Source organism: Myotis myotis, unplaced genomic scaffold (genome assembly GCF_014108235.1).
Source record: "Myotis myotis isolate mMyoMyo1 unplaced genomic scaffold, mMyoMyo1.p scaffold_m19_p_8, whole genome shotgun sequence".
NCBI classification, from domain to species: Eukaryota; Metazoa; Chordata; class Mammalia; order Chiroptera; family Vespertilionidae; genus Myotis; species Myotis myotis.
The window spans coordinates 16,178,856-16,195,603 of record NW_023416390.1 but is presented as its reverse complement, the minus strand read 5'-3'; the positions used below and the strand labels follow the sequence as shown (position 1 = coordinate 16,195,603).

Here is a 16,748-nt window from a genome sequence, read left to right as displayed (position 1 = left end):
GGTGGAGTAAGTCATAAGAGGCTTCACAGAGGAACTGACTTCTTGAAGGCAAGCAGGGAGGAGAGAGAAATGGATATCCCAGGCAGAAGAGCAGAATATGCAAACATGTCCTGACCCTGCCAGATGTGGGTCAAGAAGAACAAAAGTCACCAAGAGCCTTGAGAACGCTTCTTCTTCTTTTTTTTTTTAATATATTTTATTGATTTTTTACAGAGAGGAAGGGAGAGAGATAGAGAGTTAGAAACATCGATGAGAGAGAAACATCGATCAGCTGCCTCCTGCACATCTCCTACTGGGGATATGCCCACAGCCCAGGTACATGCCCTTGACCGGAATCGAACCTGGGACCTCTCAGTCCGCAGGCCGACGCTCTATCCACTGAGCCAAACCGGTTTCAGCGAGAACACTTCTTAAATTCGTGTAACAAGATCCTAGAAATGGCGCTTTCTGGAAACGTCTCAGTCAAACCACACCAACATGAGAGGCAGAAATAGCATGAGGTTAGCATGAAGAGTCACTGGAGTTCAAGTTAGGCCAGCTCTAAAAAGACTTTGGCAAATTTCATTTGATTTTAAATAGATTTACTTGATAAGCCTCGGTTTCCTCAGCCATGAAATAGAGTTGGGTAGGTTTTTTTTTTTAATATATTTTTATTGATTTCAGAGAGGAACGGAGAAGGAGAGAAAAATAGAAACATCAATGATGGGGATGGAACCAGAAACCCAGGCATGTGACCTGACCAAGAATAGAATCATGACCTTCTGGTTCATAGGTTGATGCTCAACCACTGAGCCACACTGGTTGGACAGAGTTGTGTTTTGTTGTTTTTTGTTGTTGCTGCTGTTTACTAAGAATTAACTGAGTAGTCAAAAAATGTTGGTGGTATTTTTTCTAAGACACAACTGCCTCTTTAAATGGACCACTATAACCATGAGCTATCTTATGCAAGAAATTGTATGTTTGATGTATAGAGGAATAAAATGTTGTGGTGAATAATTCTATTTAAAATAAAATTTAAAAGAGAGATGCTTTGCTGCCCCAGTGATGAAGAAAGAGACATTTATAGCATCTCTTCTATAGTGAATATAATTTCCAATGTAGAGCCAGCCAATAGTAATGACTTCAAAAGGGTTTCAACTGGCCCGAATTCTCCACATTTAAAGTTCAATGGTAACCAAATTCATACTCCTAGGAAAGAAAACTCTGCCTTGTCTCTTATTTTATGTAGTAAAAACAGAAAGTAGCAATCAACCCTTTAAGTTTAAAGTACAAAATTTTTCCCCCATAGCAAATCCAACAGATACTTCAAACTCCTATTGAAAGCATCACTGTGCTCACTCAAACTAGTTAAAATTGCTGATAAAATAGGCTGATCTTTTATCTGGTCACACCCAGTGCCTCCTTCTCCCATTTGTCTAATTCACCTCAATGTCTCTTTTTCTGCTGTTATGGCTCAGCCCAGGCTCTCGCGGGTTTTGTCCTGGTTAGCTACAATGACCTAGTTAATTGCTCTTTTATCCAGTCTACTTTTCTCCGAAATGATGCTGAATGAGTTCTCAATTGCTTCCAGTTTTGTTGACTTAACCAATGACAAGAAACCCTCTAGACCGAGCCATAGTGCATCTCCACTCATCTTTAACCAAATATGTGAACGCTTTGGTTCAACCATACCCAAAAACACGTAACTCTTCAGAAGTACCATGTTGTTGCATACCTCTATGCCTCTCAAATACATGCCATTCTCTGGGCCTGAAACTCAGTTCTCCTAGTGTATCCATTTAACTACCTGCTCTTTATGTCTCAGAACAAACCCAACCCCTCTGCAGAACCTTCCCTGATCCAGCTGTCTAGTTCAACGTTGCCCCACGCATGCCCTTGCTCCTGTGGCAAACTGTGCATTCTAAGGACAGCATTTACCACAATATTCTGTCCATGGTGATTTACTCATTTGCCTGTCCCACTAGCTCTGTCCCAAGGACAGAGACTATAGCCCAAGAGACTTACACCTACATTAATAAATATTCAATCACATCCAACAGACATCTTTCTCAAGTGTATTCTACACCCTCTTATAAATATACACTAAACATATCTGACTTTGGAGTGGCACAGTGATTACTATGAACACTCATTTTTGAATTGAGCTATAATACAATAAATCTTCAGTGTCTCAAGGAATACTTTCCCCTACCCAAAGTGACCCCAGACTCTGTTTATTGTATCTGATTTCTTTAAAGTGCTCTCCACTCTCTGTCAGGCCATTACTCTGACTCCTCATCGGCACTATGCCTGTCTCTGGCAAGTCAACAGTTCCTTTATTTGACATTGTTAAAGTTTTGAACTGGGGAACCAAAAAAAAGAAGTTAAAAATAATATTAAACAATTTCTAACGTTAAATGCACGGGATTAGAATATATATATTTTTTTAGTTGCTTAAGACCCATTTCTCCTTCAAATCTGGTGCTTCTAAAATGACTTTGACCTAAATGAAAATTTTGATATTATAAGAAAGGAAGATAAACAGAACTACAAAATCTGGAAGAAAATTGCTCACCTTGGTTGAAACCTCAGCAATCAAATTCTGCTTATTTGGGTCCGCAAAATTCACAGACTGACCTTCAAATTCAATCTTCCCAAGCGTGGTGCCCTATCAAATTAAAAAGTTAGACAATTGGGAGGGAGCAGTGATGAAGGTGCTGACAGGATCAGTGCATGGGGACTTAAAACAGCTGCTCTAAGAGTTTGATGCCTTTATAAATACTCATAACCAAAAGCAGGAGATCTTTATCTCAACCTGGAAAGAGAAAGCAATTTTCACAGTACATTTGGAAACCACTCTGAGAAGTACAATCAGTTATTTTAGGCTGAGACAATGATCCGGGTAAGCAAAGTCAAAGGCATCGAAATTTAGGTCTCCAGCATCCAGTATTTAGGGCACCTGTTCCTTAGTGCATCTAACCTAACGATATTTCATGGAAGACGTGACAAAACAATCTACTGAGCAAAAAAAAGTAAGAAACCTAAAAATTTTTAGAAAATTGACAAGATTAGGAATTTATTACATTGTGATGGTAAAATTAATTCACAAAAATGTGAAATGCTGTATAAGTCAAAAACTTAGAGAAGTGGCATTGAAAATTGTCACTACTTTAGACATGCTAATGTCTAGGTGTCCCAAAGAACCTGAACTTAAAAATGTATAACCTTAAAAAAAAAAAATGTTTAGCCTTCTGTGAAGCTTTCATGAATTACCCTTGCTAGCTTGAACATGGCAAATGTTTTCTTCTCATTATTATATGTCATGAGATTTATTTATTTGTTGGTAAGTCTAATTTGATCTATTTAGAAAAATGGCATATTATGTTTATTTAGTAAGTAAGACTTTATTGGGGGGGGATGTCAAAATAATTCATTGATTTGCCTTTCTCCAAGAAATTATTGCATTGAAATAATAAAAGAAAGTCTTAATTTTTCCCTCAAAATTTATTCCTTAGAGGAAGAAGTCACTGGGAGTGAGTGAGGGTAGAAAGTGTCAACACACCATTCAGACATGACAGTTATTCGTGAAATTACTAAAATCAGAGTGCTACCTCAAATTCTTGGGGGAAAATTACAAAAATAACCTTTCACTCCCACACTGTGTTATTAATTTTCATAATGGACTTTATTTACTTTTAGAATCCAAATCACAGAATCTCTTGACTATATTTATGGATCTTTAATTTTGAAATTTGGTGTTCAGTTCTCATTTCCTTCTTAAAACATGCTGAATGAAATTCAATCTTACTTTCCAACCTAAAAGTAATAGACTAAAAACTACAGTATACATTTTTAATATGAGCCAGCACGACTCAACATTAAATATAATAGGCAATACTACAATTTTGTCTGAGCTAGCCTATTCAGCCAAATTTTAAAAACCTAACTGCCTCTGATAAAAGAAGGGTTCATCCTAAACTAACATAAAGAACACAGTATGGTCTTGTAAATTGTTTTCCCAAATTAATAAGGCTCGCTATATTTTATTCAACATATGAATTCTATAGCCCAAATTGAATTTCCCAATTTTATTTCCCTTTTCATTCTGGTAGTCTCATCATTGTTTACTGTTCCCATAACGTCATTGGGTTAAGAAAACACAAGAATCTACTGATATCGTTAAACACACTAACATCTATTCTCAGGAAAATCAAGGTGGAGGGGAAAAGTCAGAGGTGGAGTAGAAGGGTCATATAAGCTCCACTGTCGTCCTTCTGGTCATGGGTAATTAGCCATGTTCTTATTTTCAAAGATGTTATTTCTGTTTACAGAGATCCTGTGTCAATATATTCTAACAAGAAATCTGCAACAGATTTTCTTGAAGAATATTTCACTTCGAAATTGTAAATTTTATTTTTCTTATTTTTTATGTAATATAATTCAATGAGACAACTTTAGTGGCATTTGGGGAATGTAGTCAACCTTGGCTAAAGTTTCTTTCTGATCTGGGATATGAAAGTTTCATGCAGGGGAGAAAAAAGTGTCCACCTCATAACAAGAAGAAGCAAGCTGATGGTGAGGAGATATTTTAAGAGGGGAGGTCAGATGTTTCAGCAATGAAACATGAAAGCAAAAGATAACCTACGTGTTATCATCTAGCAGTGGTCGGCAAACTGTGGCCCCTTGAGTGTGGCTCTTCCACAAAATACCACGTGCGGGCGTGCACGTACAGTGTGACTGAAACTTCGTGGCCACACTCAAGGGGCCAAAGAGCCGCATGTGGCTCGCGAGCTGCAGTTTGCCGACAACTGATCTAGGGCATTGGTACAGTCTCAAGGAAGACTATGCAATTAAGTTAACACAGGCAGGGCTCATCTGACACACTCATGAAATATAAATCACTAATTTCACAGACAACTTCTCCAAAAAGACTAAACAAATAACACCACCAATGCCATACAATTCTGGGTTTGCATTTGCAGCATGGAGGTGTTCACTTTAGGTAGACTGTTGTGCACCTCATAACCTTCCCCACTTGTTTCACTGGTCCTGAGACGAATTATAAAGGCCATGACTTGTCAGGGTCATGAACACAGAGTGGGCTCTCAATAAAGTGCTGTTGAGTGAATTAATCTTATAGCCCTTCAGTAACAAATTTCCCAGTCAAGTATTCCCTCAAAAACTACATCAGAGATAGTGAAATAAAAGGACAGAAACCCAAATGGCATACATTGGCCAGATTTGTTATTTTACATACTAAATGGATTCCTCGGGCACTGAGAAAAATTACATATATATATTTAAAATATATTTTTTTCATATATATATGAAAAAAAACAGAAATTTGGATAAAAGGTGATGATCATACCTTATCCCGAATTATTTTAGTCAGCATTCTTGTATCCACTCCATAAATTGCAGGGATCTATAAAAGAAATTGTAGTGACAGTGAAATTGGAGGGAATTAGACCCAGCATATTGTTTTCAAGTTACAAACTTAGCATCATCTATCTTCTTGAGCAGTAAATAATTTCCTTACTCCTTCTTTTTTCTGACCCAGGTGACTGTGTTGTCAGAACACGGTGAATTGCTGTTCCAGTTGGGCACAGTATTCTTAATACCCTGGCACGTCCTCAGAATAAAAAATGAGAAATTCTGAACATCAATCTTCTGCTACAGTTTTGTTGCTCTTAGCAAAGGATGTTAAATAATATTACACACACACCCCACACACACACACACACACACACACACACATATTGAGGTTAATGGCATTTGTGAACTTCATATGCAGTGATTTGTAAATAATATGCAAATCCATGTTTTGAGTCAAATGTCCCTGGTACATAGTGGGCACTCTACACATTTTTCTGTAGGTCCTTGTCAAGTAAAATTTGCCCATCTATTCAATAAATCAGGCAGCACCACCATTTGTTTTATTTTCTTTAACTAAGCTGGATAGAGACAGATGTGGTATAATGACGGAGCAATGAGTCAGGAATCAGTAAAACCAGTTGTAATGTCTTTTTTCCCACCAATTATCTTAGTGATGTTTGATTTTCTCACCTGTACCTCAAAGAGATAAATTGGTTTTTATCTTATACTTCCATTATTCTACATGTCTGTGATCACAGAAGAAGAGTCAAAGCACATTTATACCACAAGCTAACAAGCCATGGATGAAAGCTTATATTTAAGTTACAAGTTCTGACACAGAGCAGCTATAATACCAGATGCCCTAAATAGCACAAAGAAACATTAAAGGTTGGGTGGAGGTTGAGGTGGGGGTCTTCTGAATGACCATTACAAAGATGAGCTCTGGAAGTGAATTCAGATGGTTGAGAAGAATATAGTAATGACCTAAGAGATGATATCACCTTCTTATCTCTGCTAATATTTAGAAAGAATGAGAACAAGGAAGCCAGGATGGAGATTTTTGTACTTGTCAGACAGAGGCAACATTTAGCTCCAATAGGTAGACGTTTATTGGAGAGGTGGAGCTTAGTAGAATAATATTCTGTCAATCACAGGGCCAGCAACAAGTCAACAAAAAGCATCTATAGCAACATTGAATATGAAGCTAAATATATAGCGGGCCCATTAACTTTGTCTGACATTCAAATCAGGACAATGCTTTTAGTTGATTAGAAGAAAATAGTTAAAATAAGGAAATATAAGATAGGGTTTATAAAATTTTTATTTATAACTTCAAATGAGATTATATTTAAGTCTATAGAGTCATAATATGTAAGCCCAAAGAGAATCAATGATAATCTGTTCATACTGATTAAGAATTAAAAATAAAACTGGTATGGCGTGATAATATAACCTGTACAAAGCCACACAGCTAGTTAATGATAGAGCTGGTACTATCACCCATGACAAAAGTTGCAGATCTGGGTCCTGGATAAAAGGGAAGGGAGAGGTTGCTTGAGAGAACAGAAAATTCTAAAATTTTCTCAAACCCCTTTCCAGGATTAGAAATGCAACCAAGCATGTATGACTGCCACCTAGTGGATAAGATGAAAATATGTGGTCCTACATGTTTAGAAGAAAATGAGTTCAGACAGCTCAGCCTGTGTAGTAAGAGAAATAGCTTCTGAAATAAAATAAAAATAAAAAGATACCATGCCCTAACCGGTTTGGCTCAGTGGATAGAGCGTTGGCCTGCGAACTGAAGGGTCCCAGGTTCAATTCCGATCAAGGGCATTTACCTTGGTTTCGGGCACACCCCAGGGGTGTGCAAGAGGCAGCTGATCGATGTCTCTCTCTCATCGATGTTTCTAACTCTCTATCCCTCTCCCTTCCTCTCTGTAAAAAATCAATAAAAAATATATTTAAAAAATAAAATAAATAAAATGTGCTCCCTGCTTTAAAAAAAAAAAAAAAAAAAAAAAGATTCCAAACTGCATGATCTGCCTCATCTGTTTGTCCCTTTAAATTAGATACACGGTCCCAACTTACCACAGACCCCACCAATCATCCTTAGGTGAAGTTGGATGCCCTATCATATTTCTCACCTTCTCTTCCTGTAGCCATTGCCCTAGACTCTTGGTAGCCAGCCAGTGGTTGTAGTCATTGCTATAATTCAGCACCAGCAAACCTGAAACCTAGAAAAAAAAGCAGTCATTTAAAAGGGGTGATCACAAAATATTATCCAACTCTTGTGACATATCTTAAGAGTCAGTTTGCTATTTTTTTAAGCTTTATTGCATCCATTGATACGAGGCTTAAATTTTGGGAGATGAAGAAAAAAAGATGATCAACACTTTGCTCTTAAAATATATCATTGTTACCTCATTATATATCATTTGAGGGAACAGTTTTACCTGTTTTTGCCAAATCCTGAGACTAAGCTAGATCTCCCTTCTTGGCACTTTATATTTTTCCTCAATGGCATTTATAATAACCTAATAAGTAATTACTTATTTAATGGACATGAAAGATAAAATATTTTTAAATCTATATTTAAAGGTGAATGAGAATTTTGGGTAAAATTGTGAGAATTAGAGCTAAAGTAAATTTTTGAGTTGTTTGTATGTCCACATTCCTAAGATATGATCAAAATTTATCATGAATAGGAAATTTTAATGTGTTTACTTGCAGACTAGCATATAAACTATCCTTTATTTATCTTCTAAAGAGAATAAGATAAAGAGGCAAATAATACAGACTTATCAATTAAAAGGTGATTCATCACCAATTCTTGTAGCATTACTATTATTTGGACTTATAACAATATTTTCCCAAATGAAATCAAGTTGCATGCAAGGCATTAAAGAACAAATCCGAGGTGCCCTGGGAAATAAAACTCAAAGTAATATCATGTTAAAGATTATTCTCATGTATCTAGGATGAGGGTGAGAAAATACATTTAACAGTCTATACTATGTATTGAGGAAGAAACTTTACCCTAGTGTCTCAAAGTAACCTAAAGTTGTGACTTTTTAACAGTCGTCACTGGTACTACCTTAATTCCATCAGACTCCAAATATTTGCTAAGTCCCATTTCATCCAGTGCAGTAGTGTCAGGGGCTCCGCCATTCCCAATAATAGGATTGACCATGGTCAGAATCTGTCCCTTGTAGGCAGGGTCAGTAATGGCTTCCGGGTACCTGGGTAAAGATGCCAAAAAAATTACCAACAAAAATATGTATAGAACCACAATACCTTAATTACCGAACCCTTCAAAATTACAGAACACGAACTCAAAGTCCTCCAAACCTATCTCTAGACTTTAGCAAACCTAAGGAAATGTTATGATAGAATATGGAAATTTATTTCATGATATGACAGAAAGGAAAATAAAAACTGACTCTTAGATCCTCAGGCATATTCTAATATAAGTTCCATTCCCTCAATTTCTTAAATTTTTAAGTCCTTAAAAAAATGCTATAGGGTCTTAATTTTAACTTTAAAACATACTGCTTTAAAGTTTGCAGATATCCTGAAAATTCCTTTATTCTACCAGACATAGTGAGCCCAAACTGGTATTTGCTGTCGAAGGCTACCAGTTTCATCAAAATATGAACTGTGAAAAAGTAAAAGGATTTTTTTTAATACTTTGTAGGACACTGAAGAGTACACTGAGTCTATCAGTGGTGGTTGCATGGGTGCATATGTTTATGAACATTTACTGAACACTTAAAACACAGAGTTAATTTCTATGAAGTATATATTTAACATAGTTGATTTTCAAAATAGCTTAGTTTAAGAAAAAGGTATATGTTTGAGAATTATTATCAACTTAGAAGAAAAAATCAATCCCACAAAAATTGACCTGAAGCATTTCTGACTTCTGAATTAAAATAGCCAAATAACTATTTTAAAGTACTGCTGTGGAATCAGGGAGGAATGCAAAAGGGCTTTCTTTTAAAGTTCTGGGAAGGAAAAATATAAGAATATTTGAGAAATCTTACCCCCATAAAGGCCAGGAGCTATCTATAGTAGCTACTTCACGCATTGGAATGCGTTGCAATAAGTTTTTTGTCCCCTCTTACATTTCACTTTCTGCAGAAAGAGTTAAACCAAGTCTTTCTTGAAGATTACTACTGAAAGTGAAATTAGGATCTGAGGGGGGACTGAATCGACAACCCTGAAACCAATAAAGTTCAGCTTGGGCAGTAGTCAACGTGAATTCTTCAACACCCATCCAGACTAGCTCCTCCCTGAACTACCTCTGTGGGCAGAATGCTGTCTTCCCCCTCAGCATCCCTAACATGACTAAAGTGCTGCGATACTTATCCACACCCCCATCAGCTCATTTCTCAGATGCCTCTCACTTGGGAATTGATCATTTTTTAGCCAAGGCTTGCATACAATATAAATGCACCTCTTGAAGATGAAAAACAAAATAACTCCCTTAATTATCAACCCCCTCACCGAATGAGCCACACAATGAATGACAGCAGCATTTCTCAGTGACAAATAGGGTTTGTGGACTAAGCTTATTAACGAATGCCTTATTCTCCGTAAAAAGAAATCCTTAATTAATTTAATTTCACCTCCCTTCTTTTTTCTTTCCGTAAAAGAACTGTCCGTTTTCTTTGAGCATGTGCTTACAATACTTTCCAGTAAATGAATAAATACAGCTTGTCCTAGAGAACTGCAGTGTTGGAAGCAAATTAATCCATCAGGTCCTGTTTGACTTCTGTGATGTGACAAGATTTATTACCCATAATCTATCACACAGAAGAAAACTCCAGTGCCCTCCATCATTCTGATCTATATTAAACAGTTGTTTGTTGGCAGGTATATTAACACGGCTAGTAATTAGTGCTGTCGAAAAGCTTAAATAATTGCCTGGTGAAGGAAAACTTTTCAAGCAGGTTTTATACACTGTAATTTAATGTTCTCACCAGTGGTACTATTTAAAAAACCATCTAATATTCTTCATTTCAAACAGAGAGCCAAGGGGTTAGAGAAAATGTACATTAATTATATCATGGAGGTTTGGCCAATCAATATCTTCAATATCAGTTAACCCAGTGTCTCCTTGTCTTTATAAGGCTAACTTGAATTTCACTAAAGAATTGATCAAATATTTTATAGCTTGGCCTTTTGAATCTCTAATGAAAACCTCCTGAAACCATCTAGTCATGTTTAAAGACTCATACTTTTTTTTTTAATTCCAAGCTGTAAATGACTGTATAGTGCACCCCGCCCCCTCACTGTTTATATGTGGAAACTAGGATTCAGAAAGGTTAAGTGATTTTCTCAATATCACATAATCAGTTATCATTAGGACTGAGACCAAAACTTCAGTCTCGTGGCTCTCAGGTGAACAAACATGTGCTGGCTAGGTAAGAACAGCTATAGGATGCAACTCGCATCCTTGTTGCAGGACATCTCTTAGCAGATCTTGACAGCAAGTTGGGTCTCAGTTGATAAATTTTGAAAATATCAGCTCTATGCATCTGCTCTCCCATTGAATACTTCAAAACAATAAATGTATCTGTTACGTTGCCTTTCTTCTTGGAGTGCAAAACTGTATAAAAACCCAAGGACTCTGTTAGCTCCTTAGGGTAGTTCATATTAGATGTGCAAGGTTGATTCTCAACTTCGCGAATAGAATGGCACTAGAGTGTGCTTCCCACCCTTTGCACTGATCCAGTTTTCATCAGCTCCATACCCCGCATGGCAGAATCCACTGAGTAATCTCACAGAACCTGTGTCCTTGGCACCCTATGTTTCTGGAAATAATTTTGTTCCTTTTTTCTACCCTGGGGAAACACCAGTGTCCAAGTTCTGTTTCATTTACAACAGCAAAGAGGAGTTTGTGTCGCTGCCTCTTGTCAGGGGTGGCAGCAGTAGGCTGCGTACAGGCACAGCGCACATCAGGGCAATATGAGGTCTTACTCTGATGCAGTGGTTTGGACTTCCCCCCATGAGCAAGATCATCCAGTTATTCCTCCATACAGAGAGAGAATACAGCTTTGGAGTGGAAGCATTACTCACCCTCCCAGGCCGGTATTAAAGACCACTTCACCAGCAACAGAGGATGGATGGCCGAAGGAATAACCCTTCATCTTAGTTCCATCTTCCAGGACAATGTGTGCCGTCTGTGCCTACAGAGACAGATTCGTGATTCTTAGCAGACTACACAATGTAAAGCACCGCTAGCTGAAAAAGTCCCAAAGGTACAATACAAAAACCGATGAAATAAATGCACAGTATATTTGGTGAAAACTTACTACCTAGATTCAGAGTCACTCTACTGTTACTTGTCACTTTTCTTCAAAGGCATGGCCCTTGTCACTGGCAGCTGTTTTATTTTGTTTTGCTTCAAAGAGGAACTGAAGCATGTCAATACATTGTCTGTTCTAAGTCTACTTGTAGAGTTCTTGTCAATCCAGAAATACTTCCACTGAGCTGAAATGTTATGTGTTTATCGTTTCCCCCTTTGCTCAAGTATTGCTGGAAGGAAAGTTCATGGGTTCGCATAAACATTGTAAATTGCACCACACAGCTCATCATCATTCTGAGGTTTAGAGCTGGAAGGGATCTTTAAGGTTATCTACCAAATTGTGTTCCAAGGAGTTCTTGCGTTTGATGGCGTTGTCCCAAGGGCTGCCTCCTCTGCCAGCTTTATGGTCATAAAGAAGCTGAAACTTTATGCTCTGTTAATACTGATACAAAAGCAAGCACTATGGAACATCTAAAATTACATGTCTTTTGCTTTTTAGTAGAGTTAATTATATCCATGTCTGATTCTCTCTTTAAGTTATAAGGCATTCTGAATTTGATTGCTTTACCATACTAATCTTTGAAACAGCTTCTATAAAATTATTGGCTTAGAAGAGGGACCATTAGAGAAACTTATCTAAGAAGAAGGATTTATCCACTCCTCATACATATTTTAAATTCTATTGTTGAAACAATTTAAACTTAACTTTCAATGTCCATAAAGTTCAGGAGAAAGAGAAATGTTTTAACCACACCTTCGGGTGCAAAATCTAGACTCTGTGAAAACCTCTATGGCACACAATAATTGGAACATGGTTAAAGAAATAAACTATTTAAGAAAGAACTCTAATAATTGAGAAAATTTGCATAATAATATTCAATATATTTTTTTAAGATTTAAGATGATATTATGGTTATTTTTTAAGACTCCTTGTTGTTTTACAGATATACACTGAAGTACTGAAATGATTAAGGACTAAATAATATGAGATCTGATATTTGCTTCAAAAGGGATTGGGAGAATAAGCAGGGTTATAGATGAAACAAGTCCGGCCATGAGTTGAAATAGTTGAAGTAAGGGAGATTATTGTACTATTGTTCTCTCTGCAACGATTAAATGTGATCATTAAAGATAAAAACATTCTCTGCATTTCTTCCCTCACATTCTTTGGACTGGATCCATAGTGTCTAATCCTTTTGTATCCTGCTATCAACCTCCACTCCCACCACACACACACACACACACACACACACACACACACACACACACCATGGTATACAGCAGGAACTCAATAAATTATTTCAAGATTTCTGTTTCTAAGATCTTCTAGCTTTATAACATGCACTCAGCTTTTCAAGTGTTAAAAAGAAAAAATAGCATTATTTTCTATAGTGACCTTCTCTGTAGAAATATGATGCCTTTTTTATGTGCAGAGTACATAAGTCTCAACATTGGAATGAGTGCTCCTCAATGTAAAGTAGTGTGTATCTTTAAACCAATACACCAAGGGCCTAACTATTGTGTGTATGTGTGTGTGTGCATACACATCTATAATAATAAAAGCATGATATGCTAATTAGACTGGACAGCCAAACGACCTTCTGGATGTCCTTCTGGATGAAGCTGCGGCTACAAGGGCTAAGGCAAGCCACAGCAGCTGCAGGGCCGAGCCCGTTGCCCGAATTTTGTGCATCAGGCCTCTAGTTAACTTATATACACACAAGACTATTTTAGTAGTTTTTATTACAGTTGGTATGTATACAATACTTCTTTCAGCATGTCAGTATATATATTTAGTCTGAGGTACAATGCATGAATTTCAAGTTTGTATTTCTGAGAGAGACTGGAAAAGTGCTGTGCCACACATTTAATACATTTTTGTGCATGTGAGTGTGCGGATGTATGTACATGGATAGAGTTCATAAAAAAAAAATTCCCCTTTTCTTAGTATATCAAATTACCTTTGATGTTGAGTTTTGTTTTATCTATAGCCTGGAAGCCAGTGTTTGACATTTCAAGCTTGACACTTTATTTTTCAACAAGAAGCCCAGTGCACGAATTCGTGCACAGCTGGGGTCCCATGGCCTCATTGGCGATCTGGGCCAATTAGGGCTGTCTCGCCCAGTCCCGATCAGGGCCAATTGTGGCTGGCCAACCGGGGGGATGGACTGCAGGAGGTTGGCTGTGGGAGTGCACTGACCACCAGGGGGCAGCTCCTGCATTGAGAGTCTGCCCCTGATGATCAGTGTGCATCATATCGACTGGCTGACCAGTCACTTGGTTGCTTAGGCTTTTATATGTATAGATAGTTGTGGTTTATCTTCTCAGCCACTAAACTAAAAAAGCTTTTGGAATTAGCATAAAGAAAACCACAATAATTAATGTAATATAAGTGACGATAAGACTTGGCTGACAGAGATCAGCTTAATGCACAAGTTCTGAACTCTGCTCCCGAATCCAAGAAATCACCTTTGCATATCACTTCTACTAATCTAATATTCTTATTTCATATTTTAATGTTTCAACTATTATTTGTTTATTTATAATTCAAGACAGAGGTTGATAATTTTAGAAAGTAAGAGTGTAATGCTTAGCATATTTCCAAAGACTATTATAAGCTCTTCAAATGTCTATGGTGATGGCTCTCAACAGGGTATGTTTAATGGGAAAAATCCCCATGTAATTCTGACAGTTTTACCAGGTAAAGCGCTTTGGTCCAAGTGATGAGATTTCACTGTCAAAAAATACTTCCTACTGAAAGTATGATCTTCTCAGGGAAGTCATGGATAGCCTACATGCTTTTATAAAATTGAAGGAAAAAGGAAAACCTTTTCTTAAATAATAACTTTGATAGAATCTAAGATAACTGTTCTCAGTTCACAAAATGTGTAAATTCCAGATGTTTTCTATATACCAGTTTATTCATCCTATTCTGAGCCATACCTGCCTAAAAATATTACTTCATTAATACTTTTCTTCTATTTTATCCTCTTCTCATCTAAGAATTTCAAATTGTCTTATCTGTTAGTCACCATCTAATTATTTTAAAGAAAGATGAAAATTAACATAAGCAAATCCAACTCCTGTTACCTGTTCCTATAATTTAATTTGTTATTTTCCTTCCTTTCTCCATGGGACTAGTTTTCCACTTGGCTTTCCACCTTTTAAAGATATATTTGAGGAGACATTTACTGTTGCCTGGAATAGTCCCTGAGATTGTGCTCAATAGGTCTTTTTGCTCCTTTAATTATATTTTTTGTTCTTTCTGGCAGCTTTTATAGACCTTCCAATCTTCTTTCCAACTGCACACTATATTGTTACAAGGCTTCTGTGTATTGCCCACAGTACCCTTTATATTCCACTTAACTCCATTGTCCTCCAACGAGTTTAAAATGATGAGTGCCAACTGACTTACCTATGAGGAACTCTGAACAAAGAGCTATTATTTGGAATCCCCTCTGTTGGCTAAGAGTTCCCCAAATGCTATTTCATTCCAACAAATCCAAAAGAAATCACCTTGTTATTATCGCAAGGTATTTTAGTAGCCTCAGTCCTAGTACAAAAAGGTCCGTAGCCTAGGAATTAGACCATAATATTAAGTTATAATACAAGTGCCTACTGCTAGAGCACTATGGTCCTTTAAATGTTGAAAATGCAAATGAAACTTTGATAAAGAAGAATATATACATGTGTGGAATGTCAGGAGAAATAACCGAAAGGTTATATAAATATGATTCTACAAAATAAAGAACCTGTATTATGAGTGCTTAATTGAATGAATATTCCAACAAGACAGTTTAGACATTCAAGTCACAACATGTGCCAAGTACTATGTTAAGCTCTGGAAATACATGGATAAATGTCCCCGGTCCACCCATGTAGTAAAAGGGCTAGATATGCACATGGGTGACAAAAGAGGGGAAACCTCAAGAACAACACTGAAGCACCTGGATATACAAAGACACAAAAAGTTTCATCACTCCCCCAGGAGATGACTCTATAATTTAAAAAAAAAAATCACACTTTCTTTTCCATCCATGATTTAAGTAATAAAATTAAAAATTTTAAGAAAAAAAACATGTTAAATTTTGAATTTGAAGACCAAAATTTAAAGAATCCTTCAAGTCCCTGCTCAAATGTCATCCATCTTCTTGGAGAGAACTACCTGGACCCCCCTTTTCAAAATGACAATATGCCCTAGTCTACTCTTTTCTCATAGCACTCATTGCCTCCGAATATATTACCTGGTGTCTTATTTAAAATATCTGTCTTATCCCACTAGAGAGTGAATTTCATGTGGGCAGAGTACAGGGTCAGCTTTGTTCACTGGTGTGCCTCCTATCCCTACATCAGTGCTTGGCACAGGGTAGACAATCTTTTAATTTTTGTTGGATAAAGAATCATTGAATGTCAATCTGAAGGTAATAACATTTTAATATGTATTTTTATGCATTCATTTTTTTAGTTTGCTTGAAATATGAATTCAAAAACAAGCAAGTAGCTGTTTTGAGTTGTCTTCTCATTATGTTTAACTAACAGTGCCTTTCTATAATATCTTAAATGTAGTTTCATTTAATGGTGAAAAAGAGATGTGTCATTGAGGGGTAAGAGAGTGAGAAGGCAAAGGTCAGTGGATGGTTACACCATGATATGTATATTAAACATACTAGTGTTCAATAAAACAAACATATTAGTGTTAAAATACATATTGGGCAGAGTTAAGACAAATAATCATGGTGATTCAAAACAAAAGGATTATTTATATCATTTTACTAGTTATTCCACATGAAAGAGTTAGGCGGTGTCTGAAATACATAACCAACTGTTTCATTCTAAAATAGAGGAGTAAAGGAAGAAAATCCTGTATTATTCAACTTAGTTTTAGAATAATTTATACAAATGAATCTTGCAGAAAAATTATTTTACATTTCTCATATTATTTGCCATAACAAATTGAAACGAAGTGCCTAAATCTAATTAAAAATGGATCAAAAGTTATTTTAAACACTAAAAGCTATTACATTTTTAATCACCAAAATTAATTGAATAGACATGTATTACTTACCTTGCTCATTAAGAAATG

The 16,748-nt window shown here is 36.5% G+C and overlaps 1 protein-coding gene across 1 annotated transcript in view; it reads right to left on the bottom strand.

Annotated features, from left to right (window-relative positions):
- The window catches only part of CPS1 (carbamoyl-phosphate synthase 1), a 113,502-nt gene that overhangs the window by 85,001 nt on the left and 11,753 nt on the right, over window positions 1-16,748 (bottom strand). The window contains exons 2-6 of the mRNA XM_036320019.1: window positions 11,437-11,546; window positions 8,450-8,594; window positions 7,500-7,589; window positions 5,348-5,404; window positions 2,555-2,647 (exon numbers count right to left, since the gene is read on the bottom strand). Of these exons, the coding sequence (XP_036175912.1) occupies window positions 2,555-2,647; window positions 5,348-5,404; window positions 7,500-7,589; window positions 8,450-8,594; window positions 11,437-11,546 (495 nt within the window). The remainder of the gene's footprint in view (window positions 1-2,554; window positions 2,648-5,347; window positions 5,405-7,499; window positions 7,590-8,449; window positions 8,595-11,436; window positions 11,547-16,748) is intronic.